Raw genomic sequence first — 11,432 nt, 5'->3', positions numbered from 1 at the left:
CTTTTTATGTATCTCTAGCTCCACTGACCTTCTCCCATGTCAGCAGTGGGACAAATTTAGCGGCCTGGTTTCTGGAGAGACCAAATAGTCGGGACACAACAGAGGGAAAGTGTGTGTGTGTGTGTGTGTGTGTGTGTGTGTGTGTGTGGAGGGGAGACAGAAAGGTCCAGTACACACAGATACAGTTACAAATATCCAGACACACAACCAGAAGAAAGAAAAGACGGGTAAACATGCTGGAGGTATGCAAACGAAGGACACAGGAGGACGATGACGCAGAAATACCATGTATATTTATAATATTTATAAGGTATTTATAAAGTCAGTAAGAGCAATAAAATGACAAAAATGGGCAAAAGCATGGGAGCAATGTTCAACAGAAAGCTTCCACTTAACTATTTTCCCCTCTAGGAAGTATTGCTTACGCCATAGGGGATAAAGAGAGAATGTGTTGTTATTCTGGGATGTTGGGCTGGAGGTATTGTTTCTATGGAAACATGTAGATCCCCTACCACTCCCTGTGCCGTGCCATTCTAGAACTGCCGAGCTCCGGGTGCCATTTAACCAGGGGCGTCGAACCATTCTTCGTATCTACGCTCTGTGACGTGCCAGGCGCTGCGGACAAAGCAGTATGCCGTTCTTGAATTAGATGCAGAGCGAGGAAAGCATTTTAGTCAGGCTTTTAATTCTGTGGGTGAATCACAGGGAGGACAGCATCGTGTGACAGATGCCACCAAGTACTGCATTATAAAGGCATGCATGACTTTTACTTTAGTATTAAAGTGTATTGGTATGTTTACCAAAGTAGGGGATCGGAGTCCTCCATCACTGATGTTCACTGTGAAGCACTTTGAGTAAAACTAAAAAAATGGCTTTAAAAATGACACATTTAATGGAAATATCTATACAAGAAGGCTTTAGTCATCACTTTCAGATGGTTGAGTGGTTCACGTGGGACTTTCCACACTCAAGGAATATTCCCTAATGGGTAATAATTATAACACCCTGGAGTAACATAGCTGCAGTACGCACAAGTCAGAAAGCAGAAACGTTCCTACAAAATACAGTATGTACTGTACTAGAAGATGAGGTGTCTGTCCCAAAAATAAGGGGGACACACGGTGGTTGGAAAGTGAGTAAGAGTTACAGGTGCCGGAGTCCAAGCAAGAAAGAGAGGACACATGACAGCTGTCCTGTCATACAACCACTTATTCTTCAAAACACACAAACACACAGCTTCCCTTAGTAATCAACCATCGCTCTGGTCAGCGAGTGAATAAATGAAACGCTTGATGGCTTTACAAAACAACTCCTTTTATTCCATGACAGGTAGAAAAAACAAACAACTATATTAGCTGTATCAGGTTTGAACACATTAGAATCTTAATGTCAATAATTGCAACAAATCAGTCATTCTGAGCCACTATCAATGGTATGTTTAGGCCAAGCTATTTTATGAGGTCTGTATCAGGAGAAAGTTGGTTTCTCTTGCACAATCAGGATGATAAATACAGCAGGCTACATTAATCTGTTATATATCTCTCTCACCAGCTCAGTGCCGGCTCTAGTCACGACGGGAGGCATGCTCTATATATGCTTTACATGTTATTACCGTTACTTTACAGCGTCTGTGGGCACCAGATACCATACTGAGACATCTCCCCACCTGCTGGCAGAAAGATAAAGCGCAAGTAAAGAGCAGATCAAAGAACTTTGATATTCCTTCTTTGCAAAGCAGAGCCAAGAGTTAAATGCTTACTGTAACTGGACATCTTGCTTTGCTAGCGTCGTAGAGCAAACTATCTGTATATAATATCTGGAGACAGCTCACACGCTTACAGAAAGCAAATCATTTCTACGTGGTCAGGCAATATAATCTTCAAAAGAAAGCGGAGCCATTAAAACAAAAGCTATAATAATATACAAATTAATGGTCAAAATCATTACATGGCAGTGTAACGCTGAAATCAAACCTCCCGACTCACAAGAAGTACTCCAATGTCATTTTCATACAAGGGACATCTTGTACAACTTAGCCTATTTTCTTAAAGACTTTCCGTATATATCTTTTGAGAAATCGTATCTGTAAAATTACATATTAGAGCTCTTTAACAAGTGCCGCCTTGTCCTGCTTCATTAGAGGTCATGGTCATCTAAATAATTCAAACTGAATCATAAATATATTAAATACAAAATATACAGAAATTGTTCCTCATACAACCAGGAAGAGATGTAAAGTACCCTTTCTGAATGACAACATTTAAACATTAACCAACAACATAACACTGCAGGCAACTGTCAGCAGTGGCTTGGCAATTGTAAATACAGTTTTGAATACATATTAACATCAAATTTCTACCCCCCTCCCCTAGAGAAAATTACATGTAATACTTCAGCTGTGCATTCTCAAGCAGGTTAAATTCAATTCTACATTTTAAAATATAATGTTGAGAGGAACAGGACTTAAGCCACCCACATTTCTATTTTACAGTACATTCAATTAAACTAATTACCTTTTTCTTTTAAATAAAAGCTTCGGAGGATACTTCTATGGTGCTGCAACTGTTCACAACAAAACCACGGATTTAAGACCGTCTCCTGTTCTTCCTTCAATATTGTATTCATAACTCAAATCTCTGAGCCACAACAAATTGCGATATAAAATCTTTTTTTTCTTCTTTTAAAAGAACAAAATGGCCCAGAAGATGCTTAAAGAAATACTCTTTTAGTTAAATACCTGCACTGATCTTTCTATTTCTTACCAGATGATGGCTGAAGTTAAATCTATGGGGAAAGAAAACCAAACAAAACTAACAGAACTAAGGCAAGCAATACTAGTTTTAAATGGCACTATTTAATGCAATGTAAAAATGAGAAAATACACAGCCCTAAAAAAAAAAAGTCTTCATGAAAGCAAATAGCTTACATAACCGTGCACTCCTAGGTGACCCTCTTATAAATAAATAAATACTTCTGCCTTTATACGTCCCTCATTTAAATGTGGCGACAAAACAAACATTTGGTATGAAAAACTCTTATGTCCAAGGTTTCATCTAACAATACTTCAGAGGCAGTGTGATGAAGAATCAACCATGCAACCAAGAGCAAGCTTCGCCAAGTGCTATACTTTGTGTATAACAGTGTACGATTTAAGGGTAAGGTGCACCGTTGTGTGCGTCTATGAGCAGAGTGTGTACCAGCATGCATCTGTATGGTCAAATGTGTTTGTGTTGTACTTTGTTCTTGTTGAGGTTTCCAGAGCCTGACAGATGTGAGCGTGTGCTTTTTAGAGAATGAATATCTTAATAACTTTTTGAATGATCTTCCCACATCCTGGACAAGGAGCCTGGAACTTGTGGAGCTTTCTTGCACATGGGAAACAGGTTATCAGGTGCGCCGTACGTCCATGTATTATATTTCCATTGCGTGGTCGCACTCGACACAGCTTGCAAGGCTCCAGCAGTGCCTCAGGCCTAACCTCTTCAATCTCCATGCCCTGATTTTCCTGACTGCCCCCTCCTGAGAGGTGCTGATCCTTGTGGAAGCTGGAGAGCCAAGGCCCCTTGCCTTTTCCCGAAGCCATAGTGGGCAGTGGTCGGTCAGCTGTCGAGTGGGAAGGCAAGATGACAGGGTCAGAGACTGTCCTGCTGCAGTCTGGGACATCAATACCCGTGTCACTGTCATCTTCCTCATCATTGGTGGTGAGAGAGCTGCACACTGGGATGTCAGGTACAGAAAGGGAATGGGCGAGTCGGGGGACATCTTTATACCAGTTCTTACGTAGAGCCCAGCAGCGAACACAGTACCTCTGCAAAGGTGTGTTATACTTCCTGCACTCAGTGCACTGCCATGCGTCCTAATGATGAAGGTAGACAAAAGTCACACATCTAAACAAGTTTTAGTCTACAACTAATCACAACTAGGGATGCACCGATACTGTATTCATGTACTCATACTCATAAAACTACTCCAACACAACCCTAGCTGAGACCAAGTAAATGAGACATTAACCTCTCATCGGATGAGCCTAACAAGTTGCCCAGCTGCAACAATAACTGGATGCACAGCATGTGGACAAAACACATTCCCTAGTGAGACTCCACCACATCAATTAAATTAGCTGTGAAGTTGTCAGCTGTGGGTCTGCAGTACAGCGAGTATGAAGTCAGCAGTAACATTACAGCTGTAAATGTAGCAGTGTAGTGTGTGTACAGTTTATTTGTTGGTGAATTAATGGTACAACTCCTCAAGACCTGCAAAGACACACAAGCCAGATTCCTGTGTCTTGCTTGTCAACCAGCTTATAATTAAAGTGAAGGAGGTTAGCCCTGAAGTGAGAAGCAACTCTGGCTGCTCAGGGACACTTTAAGTGGGCTGAGATTTAAGCTGGACCAGCACTATTCTTCTGCACTAAGTGACAAGCTGGTTATTGTAAGAACTGTACTGGAATTGTTGAGTACTCATATTGGTACTCTGTATTGGCAAATACTGACACGTAAGTACATGGTCTGAAAATAGTGGTATCGGTGCATCTCCAATCAAAACCTGGAAAAAAAAACCATACAAACCTGTATGGAGATCTCTGTGTCAGTGTCATCACTTAGGCACTGTAAATCCTCATCTGGCTCCTCCTGCATCTGGATTAATAAAACATTTTATTGAACATCTCATAACAGAATCCTCACTCTCATCTGGTAAGGGCATGACCAATGAATAAGTCCTAAACAAACTCTAACCTCTCGATCTGCTTTCTCCTCCTTCCCTCCTCCATCATCATCCTCAGGTAGAGCCTCCCCGTCTCCTGCGCTCCCTTCCTCCAGTGCAGCCTCTTTCATCTCCACACTCACCTGTTCACTCCCGCCCTCGGTCAGAAACCAGAGGTCATCGGTGGTGTCTGACACGATGGCTGTGTCCTCCTCCTGTGCAGGAGACAGCTGAGACATCAGTCAGACCACCACTGTTTAACTCCGATTCACAGCAATTGTCAACAAGTGTTTTGTGTTGAAGTGTGAAATCTCCCAACTTAACCCTGAACCAGCAGTGATGAGATGAGATGAATTTTCTAACACATGGTTTCTTACTTGGTTGGTGTGGATGTCAGTGGAACCATTGCTCCTACGGCTGTAGTTGCTACGGAGATTACCCAGAAACCACCAGGGCAGGCCAGAGAGGTCCCATTCATCCAAAGTAACATCCAATTTGGGTCGTTTGCACGCGGACCGTGGCAGGCCTTCAAGGGAGTCTGAAGAGGTTTTGAACCGTTAAATTCAGCAATTTGAGCAGGTCTTCTCCTGGGCATATTTGGGACTGTTGTGCTTACCATCGTCTGCCTCCCGAGGTCGTCGCTGGGAAGGGGTCGGCAGGAGAGGCACATCAATGTCAGCCTCCAGCCCTGCCTTGACCACACCTCCACACATCTAGGAGCAAATGTGAACGACAAAAGAAAATTAGAACACAGAGCCATAACTGAGTACTTGAAGGACTCGCAGCTCCTTTTCAAGATGGCCTCAGGGTATGGGGTGGTGGTATAGGGAACATGGGGCTGGGCAATTAGGGTATGGACCAGTGGGGAGGGAGGTAAAAAAAAAAATTCAAATATATATAATCTTGTGAAAAGAAATTAAGAAATTGTACCAATTAAAACAGTGATGGAGCTAGTGCATCAAAATTAAAAATCCAATCCAAATTATAGGATTTAAGTAATGACTTATTATAAGAACATGTTTTCACATGAGAAAGGAAATGGAAGCAGTGAATCTCGTTTCTACCATGATAACAGTTATTCACTGCTGAAAGAGGAAATATAAACCTTGGTAGGTGATACATGTATGATTTAATAAAAACATGGAATTTGAAACATGCAGTAATTGAAAATACAGTAACTAATTTGATAAAGACAGTGAGGACAGCCTAAAATCTGATAGCTAGCTCAACAAGGGTTAGACAAAGCCTAAAACGTAAGTAGGTGTTTCCAGGTGGATTTTGGAGGGAGTTGGAAAGAAAGGGGTAGGAACACGGGGGTGGGTTATTGTCAGGCCTGTAGCTGGATCAGGAGCTGAGATCCTCCAGTTTCGGAGCAGAGAAGAGAACTCTGAGACAGACAGAGAGGGTTTCTCTGCCCCCCATCCACTGGGTGGTGCTGGTGGATTGATAAGTGTACCACCAGACCAAACCAAGGATGGGGTTGTACAGAGACGGTGCCACTCTGTACAAATGCACACCAACGAAGACAGCAGCCCTTACCTCCCCTCCACATTACACACATGCAGACAGCAGCTCATCTTATAGTCTTAGCAACCTGGTATTCCACCAAGCCGACTGGTCTCAATCCAGCACTCTGATCAGTGCATATTTTGACCAACAAAACAAATATATTATTTATAAATAGCTTTGCCTGCCAGTCCTGTCCCTTTAATTCACAAGTGCTGTGTGTAATGAGGTGAGACAAGTTTTGGGGTCTCTGTTTCTCCTTAGCACCATGCTTCGGTTTTACCTGACCACGATCCTCCACTCCGCCCTCTACACATTCACGGCCCACAGAAAGATTCTCTGCAGCTTCTGCATTTCAGATGAGACACAGTAACAGAAAAAGGACACTCCCACCCTTTAATTATATCATAATAGACTATAGTAGCTTTGTTGGACAAGCTGGAAATGGCGTTCTGGTCCCCCCATCTCCAAGAGATGCACAAACTTTCACAAGCACACAATGTATGCAAAAAGAAAGCTGAAGAATATATATATATATATATATATATATATATATATATATATATAATTACCATATACTCATAATATACCCATTCAAGAAATAGAATGTTAAAGATGCAAATAAAATTTTGAATCAAACACAAAAGGGAAGAGGAAAAAGACAATTGAATTTCAAGTCATTATAAATGTTCAATATACTAACTACAATATACAAAATATATTCATACATTGCTAGTTTTGACGATGCCCTGGCAGAAACATTACTTCACATGAATAATGAATAAAGCATAAAATTAATGTGTCACTTACCAGAACAACCAAGCACAATTAAGTATTTCTTGAGCATGTCGTACACGGGGCTGTAAATAGAGAATAGGAGAGTTTAGACTGGACCTCCATATTTGAGATGTATACGTTTAGTGTTATAATCGAGCATCTCTGAGCATTAATCAGGAGCTCCAATTTGGGTGCAGTGATTACCTCGGGTTTTTGACGGAGAAACTCTCCACCTCCAGCAGTTCTCCCAAAGGGTCATCCTGGCAGTGGACTATGTGCTGCCTCTGTTTGTCATACAGCTGCTTCCCCATGATGTACTGACCCAAGTAGTGCATCACCTACACGAAATACTCAATATCAGATATCACAAGGCACCTAGAGGGTCCAGTTTTAAATGACTACTAAATACTGGAATAACCATTTCTCAATTATGAGCTGGTAAAACAGGCTACATACTAACACACTTGACATGTCACCTAAAAACGTACCTCTTTTAGTGTGAAAACTTCTTCCTGGGCTCCGGCAACACGCAGAATCTGCAGGAGAGGGGCTTTTGGTTGTACCTGGGGGGGATGGGGGACACACACAGGACATCCGCTTAGCATTAAATATCAACATATGTTACAGTCCAAGCAGCGTCATAGTTTTGTTTAATCGTACCTGACTTCCCTCTCCAGGCAGCGTCCTGCATGATGAGCTTGGTGCCGGAGGCTGGGCTGATAGGGAGCTCATAGTAAACGAACAAAGTCTGAAATACAGAATTATAACATGGAAGATGACTCGGCATTCAAATTACATATAATCCCCGAAAATGCTAACGTTTTATATCACATAACGCTGACGTCTTTACGTTACACGCAATACCAACGCCCACAAGGCCATATTTTATCTTAAGTTGGTCACATCATTGTACGCAGTAACATTTTTCATTAATTACATTTAATGGCAACGCTTATGAAGCTAAAACAATTTAGCAACGTCAAATATGTTTGCAGCTAAAGGGACTGCGCCAAAATGAACCAGCTTACCAGACAGCTGCCTGGATGGTTTCGTTACACCACTCCACCATTACTTATTCCCCCTTTTGCCAGTTACCTACTGTCTTCAAATAACAAAAGGCCAACATTCCGAGCCAGCGTAACGTTGAATAAACTGATTAAAATATATATGCACAATTCCAACCATTAACGTTACGCGCTATTCGCATGTGGACTGGAGCATCTGGGTAACAGTGGCAGGTGACAAAGCAACGAGCATTCCCAGCAAACGTGTTAGCTAGCTAACGTAACGGCAGGGCTAGCGTTAGCTGAGCTAGCTGGCTAGCTACTTCCTGAACTATAACGTTCGTTGAAAAAGTATCTCACCGGGATGAGTTGACATTACTTAACAGCTACTACATTGTTCCGCACGCACTGTTGCCGTTACAACCGGCCGGCGTCTGGAAAATACGCAGATAGCTTATAAATATTGGGGTTTTCAACTCTAGCTTACTCTTAACTACCAACGGACAGTTAGCATAGCTGAACTACAGATTCAAAATGACAGATATGGCCACACAACTTCCGGTTGAACATCTACGTAGACTGAGAGTGTGGCGCCCCCTACAGTTTGAACAGCTCGGAATACTTATAGGTAACTCGATTAGTAATTCTAGTTTCCACTTTGCTAAATAACGTTTCATGTAAAAAATTTGAATCATATATGGTGCTGCGCTGGTCTATCATTTATATTTTGTAATATTGCCGTATTAATAAACCCTAGTTACAGCCTAAAACACATTTATAAAGCCCATTTTTAAGTGCTACTGACATTTGCTGTCCTTAAATATTAATATATATTAAGTAAACACTGAGTTAGTAATCTGCTTGCGCTTAATTCATATTGATTGTTCCATCTTTGTTTATAACCTTGGTGTAGCTAGTTGTGTTAGTTGGGTTAACGTGTGTGTGTTGTGAGTTTGAATGGTTGTCTGTCTCTACATGTCAGCCCTGTGATAGACTGGCGTCCTGTCCAGGGTGTACCCTGCCTTCGCCCAATGACAGCTGGGATCGGCTCCAGCCCCCCCGCGACCCTGAATACAGGATAAGCGGTAGACAATGGATGGATGAATGGATGGATGGATGGACTTTGAATCAAAAATGACTCCTTTTGTAGAAATTGCAGGAACAATAACCCAAGTGAACAGATGTAAGAGAGATTTTGTTACTTCCTTGAATAAATGCAAACATTGTTATAAATCATTTGTGCTACAGAATCGTTTAATTCAGATACACTCATCTATGATATTCTAGCAAACGGTCAAGAAAACAAGACGGAATGAAGATCACAACTAACGGCCGGAATACTTTACAAAAATTAGATGTACAAAGAGACACAAATGCAACTTTTTCACAGATCTGTAGTTACAGTGCAAATAAATCATTGAATCCAGTAAATAGCTGGGTTTGTTCTTGCTGACAGTTGTGTAAATAAAGAAACGTCAAGCATATGAATTTGCTGTCATATCTGACAAAGTCTAGCCAACAGTCCTTGAGAATACGCCTCTACATTAGGCCAGCTTATAACAATAGCTTATTCGCTGGGATATTATTGACTCTGCTAGAGAATACAAGCATTGGCCGGAAGCCCTCCATGTGTCAAAGTTACAGCTTTTACATTAAAGATAATAGAAATGGTAGCCAGCATACATCTCATCTTAATAACTCATATATCACAGTGAAGTGTCTACTGGGGGAAAATATGTAATTCAATTAATTTAATAACGTTTATGTGTATTATGGCCACCAGACACATTTCTTAAAGTAGTTCTGTTATCGTTATCGACTATTAAATTCAGATGCACAGTGTATATAAGAACACTGGCTAATAGAAGCTTTAATAAAGCAGCATCAGTATCATCAGAATTGTTCATACTGCTAATATTAAGCTGTACAAACAGCATGATGCGACTATTTCTCTGTTATAATATAGTAACAGGAACAAGCCGGCATGGTCTCTAAAAACACTTGATTATCTTGATGATTATGCCTACACTTAAGATCATTAGACAAATGCATATTGGTGTTGGCTGATATGGGGAATGTATCAGCCAAATAAAAAAAAATAACACAATAAAATCAACATATTGGTGCATCTTGTTAAGCAAAGAAAAAAATTCAAGTAAAAGGTTGGGTGTGAGCATTACTTCGATACTTCATATAATGCTGGGCTAAGGTCAGGTTTGACCTCTACAACCTCACCTCTACAATTATAAAAGTGCTTTGGCAATAATTCAAGTCTTTCATTTTCAAGACACATACAGGGGAGTAAAAGACATTGCTTGTATAAAGATGACCTGTATAAAAAAATAGTTTGCATGTTATGTCTTCACAACGATGGCGGGCCTTTTAACATTTATTCAAAAGATTTAAAAAGGCACTATAAATGAGAAACTAGCATTAATTTCTTCGTTACTTAGTAACTCATTTCTTAGTAACTACTTTTATTGTTTGTCGACATCATTTATCTGGTAGCTGATATAGTGACAAGTTCTTCTGAAATAAGCACTAGTAGTCAGTAATTTGGGTTTTACTATCTAAAAGGTATTTGCCCTTATTATGTCCTGGTTACATGTACATTCTAGTCTGACTCGTCCATCAACTATTTAATAATATTAAAAAGAAAACAAAAATGGTAACAGTATAAATAACTTTTGACTATTCAAATATCTGTAATACCTATATATTTTTTAATGAAATTCAAAAATAACCTTCTCTATGAAAAATATATTTCTATTATTTTAATAAAAGACGATGATAGCGTACTGTAAGGTTCATATCTAAAGTGCATCGCTTGATTAAAATTCTGGTCCATTTCTACTGGAAACAATATACTGTGTATGGTAAAAAAAAAAAAACACATGTCAGAATTAGTGACCCTTAACATTAAAGGAGGCACTATTGCTCTCAGAAGCTGCTATTAACATGAAAAGTGCTCATTTCTAAAGAACTTGTGACTAACAGGTAACTCACAGTGAGAAACGTTTGTGTTCAAATGGCCGCCATGCACAACAGGACTGTATCTTGTATTACATTTACTAAAGTACAAAAACTAAAACTAAATATCTGATTTAAAATACCGATTATTATTTGCTGTGTTGTGTTGCTTGGCTGTTCCCTAAGTCTTATCGTATAAAACGTTCTGCAAGCCTCTATCTAGCCTCTGTATTGTGCTTCTGCAGTGCATCACGATATGGAAGGCCGTCTCTTCTCAGGTCAGCATGAAAAAAAAACATACAGAGCACAATAGAGCACATATTCAGACTCACTGGTCTTTACAGAAATCTTTGTGACAGAAACAACAAAAGCTCTCCGGGGACCCCAGAGGATTTTCTTCCGTTCTGCACTGGGTTAGTCCCCCTCCCAAAACCACCAGTTGGCCTTTTTGTAGGAAACTCAGCCGATAGG

At 40.4% G+C, this 11,432-nt stretch overlaps 1 protein-coding gene across 3 annotated transcripts; it reads right to left on the bottom strand.

Moving 5' to 3' along the window:
* Nucleotides 1-1,293: 1,293 nt before the first annotated feature.
* mdm4 (MDM4 regulator of p53) lies at nt 1,294-8,521 on the bottom strand. 3 transcript variants are annotated; one of them, XM_084032421.1, is made up of 11 exons: nt 8,352-8,521; nt 7,648-7,735; nt 7,476-7,550; nt 7,192-7,325; nt 7,021-7,070; nt 6,494-6,558; nt 5,321-5,417; nt 5,082-5,242; nt 4,737-4,934; nt 4,569-4,637; nt 1,294-3,856 (listed from the first exon to the last, which is right to left on the bottom strand). In XM_084032421.1, the coding sequence occupies exons 2-11, from the start codon at nt 7,717-7,719 to the stop codon at nt 3,287-3,289; spliced, it is 1,491 nt and encodes a 496-aa protein (XP_083888547.1). In that variant the 5' UTR covers nt 7,720-7,735; nt 8,352-8,521; the 3' UTR covers nt 1,294-3,286. The 3 variants fall into 3 exon arrangements, with proteins under 3 accessions (XP_083888547.1, XP_083888549.1, XP_083888548.1); XM_084032423.1 differs by having other exon boundaries at nt 4,737-4,919; XM_084032422.1 differs by lacking the exon at nt 8,352-8,521 and adding an exon at nt 8,016-8,217.
* Nucleotides 8,522-11,432: the final 2,911 nt, after the last annotated feature.

The sequence above is a fragment of the Eutrigla gurnardus genome, assembly GCF_963514095.1.
Source record: "Eutrigla gurnardus genome assembly, chromosome: 2".
Lineage (NCBI taxonomy): Eukaryota > Metazoa > Chordata > Actinopteri > Perciformes > Triglidae > Eutrigla > Eutrigla gurnardus.
The sequence above is the reverse complement of the archived record's forward strand: the minus strand, read 5'-3'. Positions and strand labels throughout refer to the sequence as shown.

Coding starts and splice junctions, on each gene's coding strand:
- mdm4 (XM_084032421.1), bottom strand. CDS start 7,719: ATGAGCTCCCTATCAGCCCAGCCTCCGGCACCAAGCTCATCATGCAGG. Junction 7,551..7,647: donor TGCCTGGAGAGGGAAGTCAG/GTACGATTAAAC, acceptor CATCCCCCCCAG/GTACAACCAAAAGCCCCTCT. Junction 5,418..6,493: donor GAGTGGAGGATCGTGGTCAG/GTAAAACCGAAG, acceptor ATTTGCTCCTAG/ATGTGTGGAGGTGTGGTCAA.